Source organism: Myotis nattereri (assembly GCF_964212035.1).
Source record: "Myotis nattereri genome assembly, chromosome: X".
Lineage (NCBI taxonomy): Eukaryota > Metazoa > Chordata > Mammalia > Chiroptera > Vespertilionidae > Myotis > Myotis nattereri.
The window spans coordinates 139,548,688-139,565,159 of NC_138078.1; the positions used below are offsets into that span (position 1 = coordinate 139,548,688).

Genomic DNA, 16,472 nt, shown 5'->3' on the forward strand with positions numbered 1-16,472 from the left:
TATGATGCTAATGTTGAGCTATTCTTACAAATTATATATTAATAAGCCTATATGCATAGTGTATAATATATAAACCCTGTGATTGATCTTTCGGGAAATAAGAAGTTTGAGAATCAAAATAAACCTCAAACTGGCAATTTTGACCTTTGAATTGGTATAGTGCTATTTACCTTGCTAAGAGATCCAAACACATGAAGATTAGCTGGTGTTTTTCAGTTTTTTCAGTGTTTGAATATCTTTTAAATTACTGGTCTTTGCTATACTTTTAAACATACTCTCTTATTTATTTAAAAAAGTGAATCAACTTACTTGTCAAGTGAAATAAGCCACTCAGAGAAAGAAAAATATCACATGATCTCACTCATTTATGGAATATAATGAACAACATAAACTGATGAACAAAAACAGATCCAGAGACAGAGAAGCATCTATCAGACCATCAAACCTCAGAGGGAAGGTAGGGGAGGGTGGGGGTTAAGGGGGAGAGATCAACCAAAGGACATGTATGCATGCATATAAGCCTAACCAATGGACACAGACAACAGGGGGTGAGGGCATGAGTGGGGGGATTAGGGGGGTTAATGGGGGGATAAGGACATATATGTAATATCTTAATCAATAAAGACATTTTAAAAAAAGAAAAGCTACTTGTCACTACTTTTGCCACTATCACTCTGATCTGAGCCATTATCAGCTCTCATCTGAAATATTAATAACCTATAACCAGATGCCCTGCTTCTCTCCTTCCCATACTTATATTTTTAGAGAGCATCCATAATGATTTTTTAAATATATTTTATTGACTTTTTACAGAGAGGAAGGGAGAGGGATAGAGAGTCAGAAACATCGATGAGAGAGAAACATCGGTCAGCTGCCTCCTGCACACTCCCCACTGGGGATGTGCCCGCAACCAAGGCACATGCCCCCGGCCAGAATCGAACCTGGGACCCTTGAGTCCGCAGGCCGATGCTCTATCCACTGAGCCAAACCGGTCAGGGCCATTATGATTTTTTTAAAAACATAAGCCAGATAATATAATTATTTTGTTCAAAATATTCCAATCATTCCCCATTTTCCCTCAAAATAAAATTCAAAGCCCTTTAATGTCCTACAGGACTCTGGATGACCTGGCCTGCTCTTTGATTTCATCTTCTCCTAGTGCTTTCTCCCTTACTCACTCTCTCCAGCCACACTGGCCACTTTGATGCTCTCACAACAAATCATTCACCTTTATGATAAGGGTCTTGCCCCGCCCTGAATGTTCTCTCCACCTGGAGCACAACTGCCTCAGATAGCTGTGTTGTTAACATTTTTTCCTTCTTAAAATTTCTACTCAAGTCACCTTTTCAAAGAGGCATATGCTGATAACCCTATTTTAAAATTTCAATGGCAACATGTATCCTCCACCTATACATGACTTATCTCCATTATACTGTAGTAATTTCATGTCTTCAATTGTGCTTCTCAGTTTACAACATACTTCATACTTTACTTTTTTATCCATTGTTTATTTTATCTCTCATCATCACTCTCCTCTATAATATAAGCTGCACAAGGGCTGGGTTTTTGTTTTATTCATGGATGCATTCCAAGTTCCTAGAATAGAGCTTGGAACACAATCTATAAATATTTGACAATGATTGAAAAATATGTCAAACATAATTATTTGGGTCTTTTCAAATGCTCTGTCTATTTCAAAATACAGAGCTAAATCTAATTTAGACATGATCAACATAGACGTTGATATATTGCTTTGATGACTCACATAAAACTCTGAAATTGAGAGTAAGAAACTCACTCAAATTCTTTTCAATTTTTATTTCTCTAATTCATTTTAAAATGGGTTGTGTATCTACTAATTTTTCTGTAAGATTTACAGCTACCAGCAAGGGCAATACTGTAAAAATGAGAAAATCCCCAGAGTTTCTTCCTGTTTACCATTTACTGTAGAGAATTGGATAGAAGTATATGAGAGTGCAGGTAGAATAGACATTTCAAAAAAATAACAACATTCTATTTGAGGAATCTGTAGCAGCTCTGTCTTCTGGACAATTTAAGAAACAGATGTTAATATTTCAATCTAATGACATGAAATTAGTCTAAATAAGGTTTGCTTGAAAATTCTATTAAAAGTCTGTCTCCTCCTGATCAGTTAATACTACTCAACCCCACTTTCCCTTCCCTGTTTTCATACCAACCTGGATTAAAGGCCTCAACTTTAGAAATTACTAGGGGGACAGAAGAGTAAATATTCAATTTCTTTTTTAAAAAAGCTCAGGCAAACAGAAAGTGAGAAAATACGTACAGCTTCCAAACTTCAGTGGGCAGGCATGCACATCCATGGGAAAATCTTCCAAATGCATGGGACACTCAGCATGAATTGTTAACCTAAAAGTAAGGAGAACAGAAAATGAAGTCAAGCTAAACTGAATGATATTAAACATAAAGCTGAGTTCCCATTATTATCAACAAAGTGCTCCTCAGAATAACTGGATTTTTTTGGTTTAGGTTCATGGAGGTCCACATCTTTATAACACAAAGGATGGAGTAAATGAAGCAGTTAGCCTCTCAAAGCATCATTCAGTATTTAGAATTTTTATCAGATCTGAATCCCACCTTACTACCTTTAGTAAAACAAATATAACTTATGCCCTAGCTGAGCTCCCTTAACTACTATCCCCATCCAAAGAAACCTTAAAACAGCAGGTTCTGATTCATTTACTCTGATAGCATTTTAAGAATTTCTAAAGTAATTCTCCTCAGTAGGCTATCATGTAAGTTAACCAATTTAAAATTTTCACTGGAGAGGAGAGATGTGTAGAAAGATTATTCTGATAATGAACAGGCACAAAAGATATCTCTGCTGCTCACAGCAACTACTACAGCTTTGCTAAAGGAAATGACTCTTGGAGAAGAGATGCACGTGCGTGCACACACATACACACACACACACAGAGCAACTGGTCAGAAAAATGCAAAGGTGATGAAAGACATCAAAAACCTCAGAGGCCAAGTCTGAAGAGCTCATGGTTTCTTAACAGAAACAACATATGGGAGAGACTGTGCATGGATTCCTCAACGGAAAACTGGATGGGGTACTATTTTTCATGCCCTATACTCATATACCTACTTTACTATGTTCAAATAATCTATTCCAAGGTTTCCTTTCCAATTTCTTTCAAAATTTTTGAACCTCATCTTTCCTTGACCTAGATCAGGGGTGGGAACCTTTTTTTATGCCAAGAGCTATTTGGATATTTATATATCATTTGCAGTCCATACAAAATTATTAATTTAAAAATTAGCCTGCTGGAGAAACCAAGATGGCGGCATAGGTAAACACCTGAAATTGTTGCCTCGCACAACCACTTCAAAAATACAACTAAAAGACCAAACGGACATCATCCAGAACCACAGGAAGGCTGGCTGAGTGGAAATTCTACAACTAGAAGGAAAGAGAAAAGCACACTGAGAATCAGAGGAGGTGCGGAAGTAAAGTGCAGCGGTATGGAGGCTCGAGCATGCGCGGAAAGGGGCTGGCAATGGAGGACGCTGGTGTCTTTTGCAATCAGGAGGGAGACACAAGCTCCCTATGGCCCTGACTCCAGTTCCGGGCGAGTCTCTGGGGACCCAGACTCATACAGGAAGAAACTGGACTGTCTGGCATTGGTAGGAACTCGAGGGCGACTTTCTTTCAGAGGTGCTTGTAGTGATTACCAGGACACTGAGAGCTGGGACCTCTTAGGGCAGGACTGAGGATCAGCCATAGCTGTTTGCTCCGCCCTGTTGATTCCCTGAGACCCCGCCCCACCCAAGCTGTGCACAGAGGCTTCTGCATATGAATGGGCTGGCCCTTTGAGATCTAAAATTACCTAACAAACTGCAGCTGGGTCAGAAAGGCCCAGGACATCCAAAAGAAGGCCTAAGGCCCCACAGCAGCTTGCATTGCTTCACAACTGGGCCTCATCTGGGCACCTCTAAAACCCAAACAAAGAAGAGGAACCTGCAGATCTCTCCATAGCTCCTGCTGGGTAGCCTCAGGCAGAGGCTAAATTAGCACCTCCTTAGAGATCCAAGAGCCAGTGGTCAGATTGGGACCATCCAGATTACAACTCCTCAGATCCATAAGGGACACACTCAGGGGGCAGACTCAGGGAGCACCAAAGCCCCACTGAAGCAAGTCTTGCCCCAGAAGGGTGTCTCCAGCACAGAAGTTCTCCCACTGTAGACACAGCTGTTTCTCACAGACAATTGGCCTGGAGGTCAAATCCTCCCAGTGATACCTACAACAATTAAGGCTTAACTACAACAAGACTGTGCACAAAGCCCACAAAGGGGTGCACCAAGAGTGTCCACCTCAGATAATTGGGGAGGCTGAGCCACTGGGCCCTATAGGACACCTAGCACAGAAAGCCACTCTACCAACACAGGGAAGCATAAAAAATGCGGAGACAAAGAAACAGGTCACAAATGACAGAAATGGAGGAAATCAAACTACTGGATATAGAGTTCAAAACCACGGTTATAAGGTTTTTCAAGAATTTTCTAGAAACCGCTGATAAATTTAGTTAGACCCTCGAGCTTATGAAAAAGGACCAACTAGAAATTAAGCATACACTGACTGAAATAAAGAATAATATACAGAGATCCAACAGCAGACAAGAGGATACCAAGAATCAAGTCAAAGATTTGAAATACAAAGAATTAAAAAACACCCAACCGGAAAAGCAAAAAGCAAAAAGAATCCAAAAATATCAAGATCGTGTAAGGAGCCTCTGGGACAACTTCAAGCGTACCAACATCTGAATTATAGGGGTGCCAGAAGAAGAGAGAGAGCAAGATATTAAAAATCTATTTGAAGAAATAATGACAGAAAACTCCCCCTATCTGGTGAAAGAAATAGACTTACAAGTCCAGGAAGCAAAGAGAACCCCAAACAAAAGGAATCCAAAGAGGACCACACCAAGACACATCATAATTAAAATGCCAAGGGCAAAAGACAAAGAGAGAATCTTAAAAGCAGCAAGAGAAAAACAGTCAGTTGCCGGGAGCCGGTCCATGCTTGCTGTTTCAAGGGACCTGGCATATATGGCATACTGTTCTTAATATGTTTGCTCACCTTCTTGGCACTATGTGTTTTAACCAAGGTCTCTGAGAAAGGTTGTTTCCCCACGTAGGGATTTTCCCCTGAAGTTAGGGAGGGAATAAAACCTCTTAACTAAGTGCCAGGCGGGTAATTAATCACTTTAACTACGAACAATCATGCTTAAGCTACATAATCTTTACTTTCTGGAATGGAGATAAGAAACACCCTAACCTTTGGAATAGAGATTGATAGGATTGGAATCAACTGGTATAAATACAGATGTAACAAGACAGAACTTAGAAAACAGAACCAAGAAGACAGAACCTACACAGAACCTAGAGACAGAAGAACTTCGCTGGAGAGAACATGGCAAAAGATCTTGGACAGAACCTGGCAATAGAACCAGGCAAGAGAACCCAACCATGCTGATCAACTGAACACTGCCTCTGTGTCGTTCCTTCTTCACTGACTCCGTCCACACCTTTGGGAACCCCTGGACCTGCTGGGGTTGGACCCCAGCAGTCAGTTACCTACAAGGGAGTACCCATATGACTGTCAGCTGATTTCTCAACAGAAACTATGCAGGCCAGAAGGGAGTGGCAAGAAATATTCAAAGTGATGAATAGTAAGAACCTACAACCAAGATTACTTTATCCAGCAATGCTATCATTCAGAATTGAAGGTCAGATAAAGAGCTTCACAGATAAGAAAAAGCTAAAGGAGTTCATCACCACCAAAACAGAATTATATGAAATGCTGAAAGGTATTCTTTAAGAAGAGGAAGAAGAAAAAGATAAAGGTAAAAATTATGAACAACAAATACATATCTATCAACAAGTGAATCTAAAAATCAAGTGAATAAAAAATCTGGTGAACAGAGTAAACTGGTGAATATAATAGAATCAGGAGCATAGAAAGGGAGTGGACTGACAATTCTCGGGGGGGGAAAGAGGTTTGGGTGGTGCAGGAAGAGACTGGACAAAAAACGTACACCTATGGATGAGGACAGTGGGAGGGGTAAGGGCAGAGGGTGGGGTGGGAACTGGGTGGAGGGGAGCTATGGGGGGGGAGGAAGAGGAACAACTGTAATAATCTGAACAATAAAGATTTATTTTAAAAAAAATTAGCCTGATGTATTTGGTCAAACATTTAACTAACTCACTCCTAATGCCTTGGCAGGGCCAGATAATGATTTCTTGGGTCTTTGTTTGCCCCCAGGCCAGATGCTCCCCACCCCTGACCTAGATAGTAGGCTACTATATAGAAATGAGACCCACAAGCAAAAATTTAGAATTATTTGTGACCTATATTAGTTGAGCCGTTTCTAGGTAACTTGTATAAATCTTGCTTATATTGGATTCAATCCCTATCATGCTCTTAGAGTTGCAAGTTGCCAACTGGTAAGTACCTCCAATCCTGGCTAATTGTTAAACTGAATGAATATGTGACACCTCACAAATGATCAGCACAACAACACTAGATATTGCTCAAAGCAGGCTGGCTAAATCAAGCATGCTTAGGTGTGTATTAGCAAGACCCCTAACTAGGCCAGTAGGCAGAAATCAATTGTGTGCCCTTCAGTAAATAATTACCCATCTTTTATTTTCAGTTTCCCTATCTAAGCAATAGATGTTGGAACTAGATAGCCCATTTCCTTGCAGCTCTTACTGATCCCTCAGGTATTTACAAAATTTCCCATATGTCCTGGAGAAAACTTCAATTCTCAAGTTAGTCTACAATATCTCACCAATACACTCTTTGTTTTTAAGTCATAAAGGAGGTTTTATGCCTCAAAGAGTTTGATACAAGAGAAATGTATTTCACTGAGAAACCTGCTCCTTGTGTTGGACACTTAAAAATTCCATGAGTTTAATAAAGAAAATTGTGTTTCTTCTCTTCACTGAATATTTTTAAGATACTGATTTTTATGAGTAATTACAAGAGGAAATTACTTTACATCTACTTAGCAGTGCTGGGGACATGGAAAATAAGAGCACAACAAATAGATTACCAAAGCAAAATGCAAAGGCACTGATTTCTGATTAGGACCAAAACTTATCCTAGCTAATAAAAGGGTAATATGCAAATTAACCATCACTCTTTCACAAAAATGGTGGCACCCACAGCCACAAGATGGCAGCACCCAGTCCTCTCAGTCCTGCCAGAGTCCCCCAGTCCCAGGGGCATGGCTTCTGATAGCAGGCAGTGTGGGTGGCCTGGCGGGATGCATGCTTTGTCGCCAAAGCGATGAGGCAAGCATTCCACCCCAGCCACGGAGGGCCTCTGGCCAGGTCGGGCACAGAACGCTTGCATCGTTGAAGGCCAGGCTGGAGGACCTTGAATTTCATGCACTAGGCCTCTAGTTTATAATAACTCTCCTATCTTCCTTCCCATCTACTTCATGCCCATCCCTCCTAAGCAGAGCAGAGAGGATAAAGCAGAGATTGATGAGGGCAGGGTACCTCACCAGCTAAATTATGCTGTGCTCTTTTAATAGGCTCTTAAACATATACTAAAGCTCTCTAACCTCTTGTGTCATACTGTCTTCCTTTCTTGCATTCCCTCTACCTTGCCACAACTTTCAAGACTTCTTTAAGCTTTTTCTGCAGCAGAAAGCACCCTGACTGTACTCAGGCTAGTACACTCATTACCACAATCTATGCCATAAACAGCTCCACCCACTCCAAAAAATTCCGGTACCCACTTTTTATTTTTTATTTTATTTTATTTTTTTATTGCTTACAGTATTAAAAAGGGTATTACATATGTGTCTCTTTTTTTCCCACACCCTTGACAATCCCCTGGCCTCCCCTACCCCCCAGTGTCTTAGATCCATTGGTTATGCTTATATCCATGCATACAAGTCCTTTGATTGATCTCTTACACCCCTCCCTCCTGCCCCCTAACCCTCCCCGGCCTTTCCGCTGCAGTTTGACAATCTGTTTGAGGCTGCTCTGCCTCTGTGTATCTATTATTGTTCAAAAGTTTATAATGGTCTCTATTATCCATGAATGAGTGAGATCATGTGGTATTTTTCCTTCATTGACTGGCTTATTTCACTTAGCATAATGCTCTCCAGTTCCATCCATGCCATTGTAAATGGTAATAGTTCCTTCTTTTTTACAGCAGCATAGTAATCCATCGTGTAGATGTACCACAGTTTTCTAATCCATTCATCTACTGATGGGCACTTAGGCTGTTTCCAGATTCTAGCTATGGTTAATTGTGCTGCTATGAACATATGGGTGCATATATCCTTTCTGATTGGTGTTTCTGGTTTCTTGGGATATATTCCTAGAAGTGGGATCACAGGGTCAAATGGGAGTTCCATTTTCAGTTTTTTGAGGAAAATCCATACTGTCTTCCACAGTGGCTGCACCAGTCTGAATTCCCACCAGCAGTGCACGAGTGTTCCTTTTTCTCCACATCCTCTCCAGCACTTGTCATTTGTTGATTTGTTGATGATAGCCAATCTGACAGGTGTGAGATGGTACCTCATTGTTGTTTTGATTTGCATCTCTCAGATGATTAGTGACTTTGAGCATGTTTTCATATGTCTCTTGGCTTTCTGAATGTCCTGTTTTGAAAGGTGTCTATTTAGGTCCTTTGCCCATTTTTTGATTGGAGTGTTTATCTTCCTTTTGTTAAGTTGTATGAGTTCCCTATAAATTTTGGAGATTAGGCCCTTATCAGATATGACATTGGCAAATATGTTTTCCCACGCAGTGGGTTTTCTCGTTGTTTTGTTGATGGTTTCTTTTGCTGTGCAGAAGCTTTTTATTTTGATGTAGTCCCATTTGTTCATTTTCTCTTTAGTTTCAAGTGCCCTAGGAGCTGTATCAGTGCAGAAATTGCTTTGGCATATGTCTGAGATTTTGTTGCCTTTGGATTCTTCTGGAATTTTTATGGTTTCCTGTTGTACATTTAAGTCCTTTATCCATTTTGAGTTTATTTTTGTGTATGGTGTAACTTGGTGGTCTAGTTTCATTTTCTTGCATATATCCGTCCAATTTTCCCAACACCATTTATTGAAGAGACTATCTTGGCTCCTTTGTCAAATATTAATTGAGCATATTGGTTCGGGCCGATTTCTGGGCTCTCTATTCTATTCCATTGATCTATATGCCTATTCTTGTGCCAGTACCAGGCAGTTTTGAGAACAGTGGCTTTGTAATACATCTTGATATCTGGTATTGAGATCCCACCTACTTTGTTCTTTCTCAGGATTGCTGCAGCTATTCGGGGTCTTTTTTTATTCCAGATGAATTTTTGGAGAGTTCGTTCTAGATCTCTGAAGTATGCCGTTGGTATTTTAATGGGAAGTGCGTTGAATTTATAGATTGCTTTGGGTAGTATGGACATTTTAATGATGTTGATTCTACCAATCCATGAACACGGTATGTTCTTCCATCTGTTTTTGTCTTCCTCTATCTCTTTTTTCAACGTCCTGTAGTTTTCTGAGTAGAGGTCTTTTACCTCTTTAGTTAAGTTTATTCCTAGGTAGCTTAATTTTTTTGGTGCAATGGTGAATGGGATTGTTTTTATAATCTCTATTTCTGAAACTTCACTATTGGTGTATAGAAGTGCCTCAGATTTCTTGGGGTTAATTTTGTATCCTGCTACATTGCCAAATTCATGTATTAAGTCTAGTAGCTTTTTGATGGAGTCTCTAGGGTTTTGTATGTATAATATCATGTCGTCTGCAAATAAGGACAGTTTTACTTCCTCTTTTCCAATTTGGATGCCTTTTATTTCTTCTTCTTGCCTAATTGCGATGGCTAATACTTCCAGTACTATGTTGAACAGGAGTGGTGAGAGTGGGCATCCCTGTCTTGTTCCTGTTCTTAGGGGAAATAGTGTTAGTTTTTGTCCATTGAGTATGATGCTGGCTGTGGGCCTGTCATATATGGCTTTTATTATGTTGAGGTATGATCCTTCTACTCCCGCCTTGCTGAGAGTTTTTATCAAAAATGGCTGTTGGATTTTGTCAAATGCTTTTTCTGCATCAATTGATATGACCATGTGGTTTTTTTCTTCAAATTGTTTATGTGATGTATCCCGTTTATTGATTTTCGGATATTGTACCATCCTTGCATCCCTGGGATAAATCCTACTTGGTCATGGTGTATGATCTTTCTGATGTACTGCTGGATCCGATTTGCTAAGATTTTGTTGAGGATTTTGGCATCTATGTTCATGAGGGATATTGGCCTGTAATTCTCTTTCATTGTGTTGTCTTTACCTGGTTTTGGTATGAGGGTGATGCTGGCTTCATAGAATGAGCTTGGAAGTGTTCCTTCCTCTTGAATTTTTTGTAGTAGTCTGAGGAAGATAGGTTTTAGTTCTTCCTTGAATGTTTGGTAAAACTCCCCTGTGAAGCTGTCTGGTCCTGGGCTTTTGTTTGCTGGAAGCTTTTTCATGACTGCTTCAATTTCTTCCGTATTTATAGGCCTATAGAGATTTTTGGATTCTTCCTGATTGAGTTTTGGAATGTTGTATTTTTCTAGGAATTTGTCCATTTCCTCCATGTTTTCTAGTTTTTTGGAGTAGAGCTGTCCATAGTATTTTTTAACAATCATTTGTATTTCTGTGGGGTCTGTTGTTATTTCGCCTCTATCGTTTCTGATTTTGTTTATTTGGGTCCTCTCTCTTTGCTTCTTGGTGAGTCTGGCTAGAGGTTTGTCAATCTTGTTTATCCTTTCAAAGAACCAGGTCTTGGTTTCATTGATTTTCTGTATTGTTTTTTTGGTCTCTATGTCATTTATTTCTGCTCTAATCTTTATTATCTCCTCCCTTCTGCTCACTCAGGGGTTTTCTTGTTGCTGTCTTTCTAATTCTTTGAATTGTAGAGTTAGATGACTTACTACCATTTTTTCTTGTTGTTTTTTTTTTTGAGATAGGTCTGTAGAGCTATAAACTTCCCTCTCAGGACTGCTTTCATTGTGTCCCATAGGTTTTGGATTGTTGTGTTTTCATTGTCATTAGTTTCCAGGATGTTTTTGATTTCTTCTTTGATCTCATTGTTAACCCAATCAATATTTAATAACATGCTATTCAGTTTCCAAGTGTTTGAGTATTTGGGGTTGTCTTTATTGTAGTTTATTTCTAATATTATGCCATTGTGATCTGAGAAGATGCTTTTTATGATTTCAATCTTCTTGAATTTGGGGAGACTTTGCTTGTGACCCAATATATGGTCTATTTTTGAATATGTCCCATGAGCAACAGAGTGGAATGTATATTCCGTGGCTTTGGGGTGAAGTGTTCTGAAGATATCTATTAAGTCCATCTGATCTAGTGAGTCATTTAGGATTGCTGTTTCTTTGCTGATTGCTTGTCTAGAGGACTTATCCAGTGATGTTAGTGGTGTATTAAAGTCCCCTACTATGATTGTATTGTTGTCGATCTCTCCTTTGATATCTTCCAGGAGTTTTTTTTATGAATTTGGGTGCTCCTGCATTGGGTGCATATATGTTTACCAGAGTTATATCTTCTTGTTGTATTGATCCCTTTAGTATTATGAAGTGGCCTTCCTTATCTCTTGTTATGGCCTTCACTTTGAGGTCTATTTTGTCTGATATAAGTATTGCTACCCCAGCTTTCTTTTCCTTTCCATTTGCCTGAAAGATATTTTTCCATCCCTTCACTTTCAGTTTGTGTGAGTCCCTTCTAATGAGGTGGGTCTCTTGTAGACAGCAGATGTGTGGGTCATGTTTTTTTATCCATTCAGCCACTTGATGTCTTTTGGTTGGAGCATTTAGTCCATTTACGTTTAAAGTTATTATTGAAAGGTACTTGTTTGTAGCCATTTCTTTTTTTTTGTGGCATTTTTCTTTCTGAGCTTTTTATTTCTTCTTTTTACACCATTCCCTTTAGCATTTCTTGCATTCCTGGTTTGGTGGTGATAAACTTCCTTAGCCTTTTTTTGTCTGTGAAGCTCCTTATTTCCCCTTCAATTTTGAATGATAGCCTTGCTGGATAGAGTATTCTTGGATTCAGTCCTTTGCTTTGCATCACTTTGTAAATTTCCATCCATTCTTTTCTGGCCTGAAGTGCTTCTGTTGAGAAATCATTTGATAATCTAATGGGAGATCCCTTGTATGTAACTTTCCATCTCTCTCTTGCAGCCTGTAAGATTCTCTCTTTGTCCTGAACGTTTGCCATGGTAATTATGATGTGTATTGGTGTGGGTCTTTTCGGGTTCACCTTGTTTGGGACTCTCTGGGCTTGTGTGACTTTTTTCTTCCTCACCTCAGGGAAGTTTTCTGATATTATTTCCTCGAGTAGGTTTTCTAATCCTTGTTCATCTTTCTGTTGTTCTGGCACCCCTATTATTCTTATGTTGTTTTGTTTCATGTTGTCCCAAAGCTCCCTTAGGCTCTCTTCCTGTCTTTTAATTTTTTTCTCCAATTACAGTACAGTTTGTGTGTGTTTTGCTTCCTTGTCTTCTAATTCACTAATTCGGTCCTCCGCTTCTCCTAGTCTACTGTTGATACTTTCAATGTTGTTTTTTATTGCAGCTATATCGCTCTTCATTTCTTCTTGGGTCTTACTTAAGTTTTTGATTTTTTTCATCTGTGTCTTCTAGCTTCTTGCATATGTTATTGATTTTTTCCTCCGTCCGATTTATGCACTCTAGGACCCTTATTCTGAATTCTTTTTCTGTCATGTTGCATGCCTCTGTATTACTTAGCTGCTTTTCTGGCGAGTCCTCTTTTTCTTTCCTTTGGGGGTTTCTTTGTCTACCCATGTTTTATCTCACTGATATATCTAGACGTTGAGTTGTTCAGTGGCTGCTCTCTGGGTGGCAGTGACTCCTTGGGCTCTGGTTGCTCTTTGGGCGGTTGCGGTAGCAGTTGCTCCTCAGTTGGCAGCAGCTCCTCTGGTGGGTGCTGTTCACAGCTGTGGTGGCTCTTCTGGCTTGTGGGGGGAGATTTCACGTACAGCTGCTGTTCCTCAGACAGAGGGTGTGGTGCTCAGGAGGCTGCTGTTGCTTGGATCTGCTGCGTTGATTTAAAGGCACAAAATACAACACAACAAGGCACCATGTACCAGGCACTAAACACAAATATATTCACGATATTAATAACCCCAAATAAAGGTGACCACCCGAATTAAGAGAATTAGGGGATAAGGAAGAAAGAAGAGAAAAAGTTAAAAGAGAGAAAAGAAAAGTAAAGAAAAGAAAAGAAAAAAAAAGAAAAGAAAAGAAAAGAAAAGAAAAGTAAAGTAGGTACCAAAAAAAGGAGTGCAAAAATGAAATTGGGAAAAAGGAAGGGGTGAAAATAAAAGAGAGAACGAAGTGGAAGAGGGGAAGAGACTATTTATATGAGGAGAAAACTCCTATAGAACCGCCACTAATCCCAACAAATTCCAGCAACAGCTCCCTGGAGATGAATGCAAACTAGAATCCACCAATAATATCAAGAGAGGCAAGGGAAAGCAGAAGCTCAAAAATAACCGTGGGGGGGGGGGAATGGGTGGAGGGAGGGGAAAAACCAGCAGAAAAAAAGAAAAAGAAAAAGAAAAACAGCCTCTCAACCAGTCCTAAAACACACACACACACACACACACACACTGACACACACAAAAAAACAAGCAACAACAACAACAAAACAATATACTCAACAATCAAGCAAACAGCAACAATAGAAAGAGAAAAGAAGAAAAAAATAAAAAATAAAAAAAATAAAAAATAAAAAAAATTTTGGATAGTGAAGAAAGATAAGGGGTATGTGTATAAAGATTTAGAGCAGTGGATTGGAAATAGGATATATAAGTAGGGTGAAATTTTGACAGGAGGTAAACAGAAGGAATAGGGAAATCTAAAGCAGGAATAGGGTAAAAGAGACAGGACAACAAAAGGGGAAAAGTGAGGGAGAGGGTTTTAGCATAGAGGTAAAATTGAGGTAGGGAAAATTGTTGCTAAAGGAACGATGAAAATAGAATGGAGAACACTAATCCCAAAATAAAATAAAGAGAAAATAAAATGGCACTTTAAAAAATGGTAAAATGGTAGCAGTAATAATACTGGTTAAAAATAAAAATGTAGTAATTAAAAGGGTAAAATCAGGTGATGGAACAAGAAGAAAAAACATTGGTTTCTTAGTTAAAAGGTGAAAAAAGAAAAAAAAATTTGCAGTAGTGAAGGTCCTTCGGTTCTTCTACTTGTCAGTCTGGCTCGCCTTAGTTCTGCCAGGTATTTAGGAGAGTGTTGAATTTCCCTGAGATACACTGTTCCTCTGTGTTGTAAACCACAATCCTTATTTTAAAGCAGGCCGTATATTTGTTTCCCAGACTGCCTTAACTTGTATTTAGCTAAGAGTCAGATTGTGGCTCAGCCTCTGGGTGGCAGTGTTCTGGGGTTGGCCTCTGAGGCTATATGGCTTCTCTATTGCACTTAAAACTGGTTTGGGGAGGTCAACTATCCAGAGCTGTTTCTTTAATCATTACCCTGCTCTGTGTTGTTGCTGGGATTGAAAATCCCTCTATAGGCCAGACCCTGTTAACTCCCAGGGATTGATCAGATTATTTTAATCCTTGATCTCCTTCAGGGTGGAATCTGGGTGTGGCTCTGCTCCTTGCTTGGGGGCTAGGTAGGGGAGTCCCACCCTCCGGAGAGAATGGCTGCCCCAACCCTGGGCCCAGGGGTGTCTCAGCACTCAATTCGCTGCCACCTCTCCTGCCCCCCCCCACCCTCTCCTCAGTCTCTCCCCAGATTCCACTCGTTCGCACCTTCTCCCTCTCTTCAGCACAGGTGAGTGTCTATATCTGAAATGTCTTATGAACAGGATTCAGTGAAAATAAACAAGCAAACGCCGGCTGCGGAAACAGGGAAGGCTGACTTTCTTACAAGCTCTTCTATTACAGGCACTGCATGCTCTGGTCAGCTCTTCAGGCTGCCCCCTTTAGGCTCAGTCCTCCGTGATCACAGAACCGAGATCTCAAATCCCCTGACACCAGGAATCCCGCGGATCTCCTTTCCCCAGTCAGGGGCTGTGCCTGTCCCAAGGGACGCGGCTGTCTGCCATGCAGTCTCCCTCGGACCCTCTGGGCTCAGAGGTCTGGCAAACTTTCCTGCCCAGATCCCTGGTTTTTTACCTTTCCAGGGGAGTTCTGCCCTTCCCGGCTGCAAACCGTCTCACCAGCTGAGTAGTTTCGCCAATTTGGGGTGGGTGTTATTAGTTTCAGCTGCTTACTCCATTTGCTCCGGGAGACGACCTGGGACGTGTTTGTCCCTACCCACTTTTTAAATAATAATAATTATTATTATTTTGTGTGATAAGTACACTTAACATAAGATGCCTACTTTGGAAAATTTTAAGTATTGTTAATTGGCAAAGTATTTGAATAAACACCGCTCCAAAAAAGGCATACAGATAGACACAGGTATATGAAAAGGTGCTCAACATTATTAATCATTATGAAAATGCAAATTAAAACCACAATGAGATACTGCTATGTGTGAATTATAATAACTAAAGTAAAAAACCTGACAATATCAAGTGTTGACAAAAATTTGGAGAAAATGGAGCCTCATAAATTACTGGTCGAAATATATAATGCTAAAGCACACTTTGGAAAACATTTTGGCAGTTTTTTAAAAATTTCAACATAAACTTCCTTTAAATTTTATAGTTCCACTTCAATTCTCCACTACCCAAGAGAAATGAACATGTATGTCCACAGAATCCATAGAAATATCTATTAATAGCAGAATTATTTATTATAACAAAAAAACCAGAAAGAATCTAAATGTCCATCAAATGATGAATGAATAAACAAAATATGAAGCATCCATATGAGGTAATATTAGTCATTAACAAAAGGGAATACACACAACATGGATAATCTCAAACACATTATGTTAAATAAATAGTATATAGTGTACAAAAGGTCATATATTGTATAATTCCATTCACATTAAGTATCCAGGAGAGGAAAATCTATTGACACAGGACATAGATTAGTGGTTGCCAAGGACTAGGGCTGAGAATGGATGGTGACTAGAAATTTTTTAAGGGACTTTTGGAGGTGATGGAAATATTGTAAATCCACATTTGGTTATTATTTCACAACTCCGTATATTTAATATAAATCCCTGAAACTTGAAACAAATGAATGTTACCATATGTAAATGATAGTTCAAGAAAAGCTCTTATAAAATTACAAAGCAGAAGTGGGATTTAAGCATAGCCTTGAAGACTACCAAATTTACAACACAGCTCTACGTCTTCATAGTGGTGTGCAAGTTATTTCAGTTCTCTGTGCTTTGTTAGCTTACATTTTACAGATGCTAATTAAAGCTCTAAGATAGGATGGTATTATGAAGTGGGTGATGGTATATAGGGAAGCCAGGAAGTCTGAGGACTGATATCCAGCATAA

The 16,472-nt window shown here is 39.6% G+C and overlaps 1 protein-coding gene across 1 annotated transcript in view; it reads right to left on the bottom strand.

The window, feature by feature from the left end:
* Positions 1-16,472, bottom strand: part of GABRA3 (gamma-aminobutyric acid type A receptor subunit alpha3) — a 112,412-nt gene that overhangs the window by 84,163 nt on the left and 11,777 nt on the right. Inside the window, exon 2 of the mRNA XM_081081908.1 lies at positions 2,306-2,388. Coding sequence (XP_080938034.1) covers positions 2,306-2,388 — 83 coding nt within the window. The remainder of the gene's footprint in view (positions 1-2,305; positions 2,389-16,472) is intronic.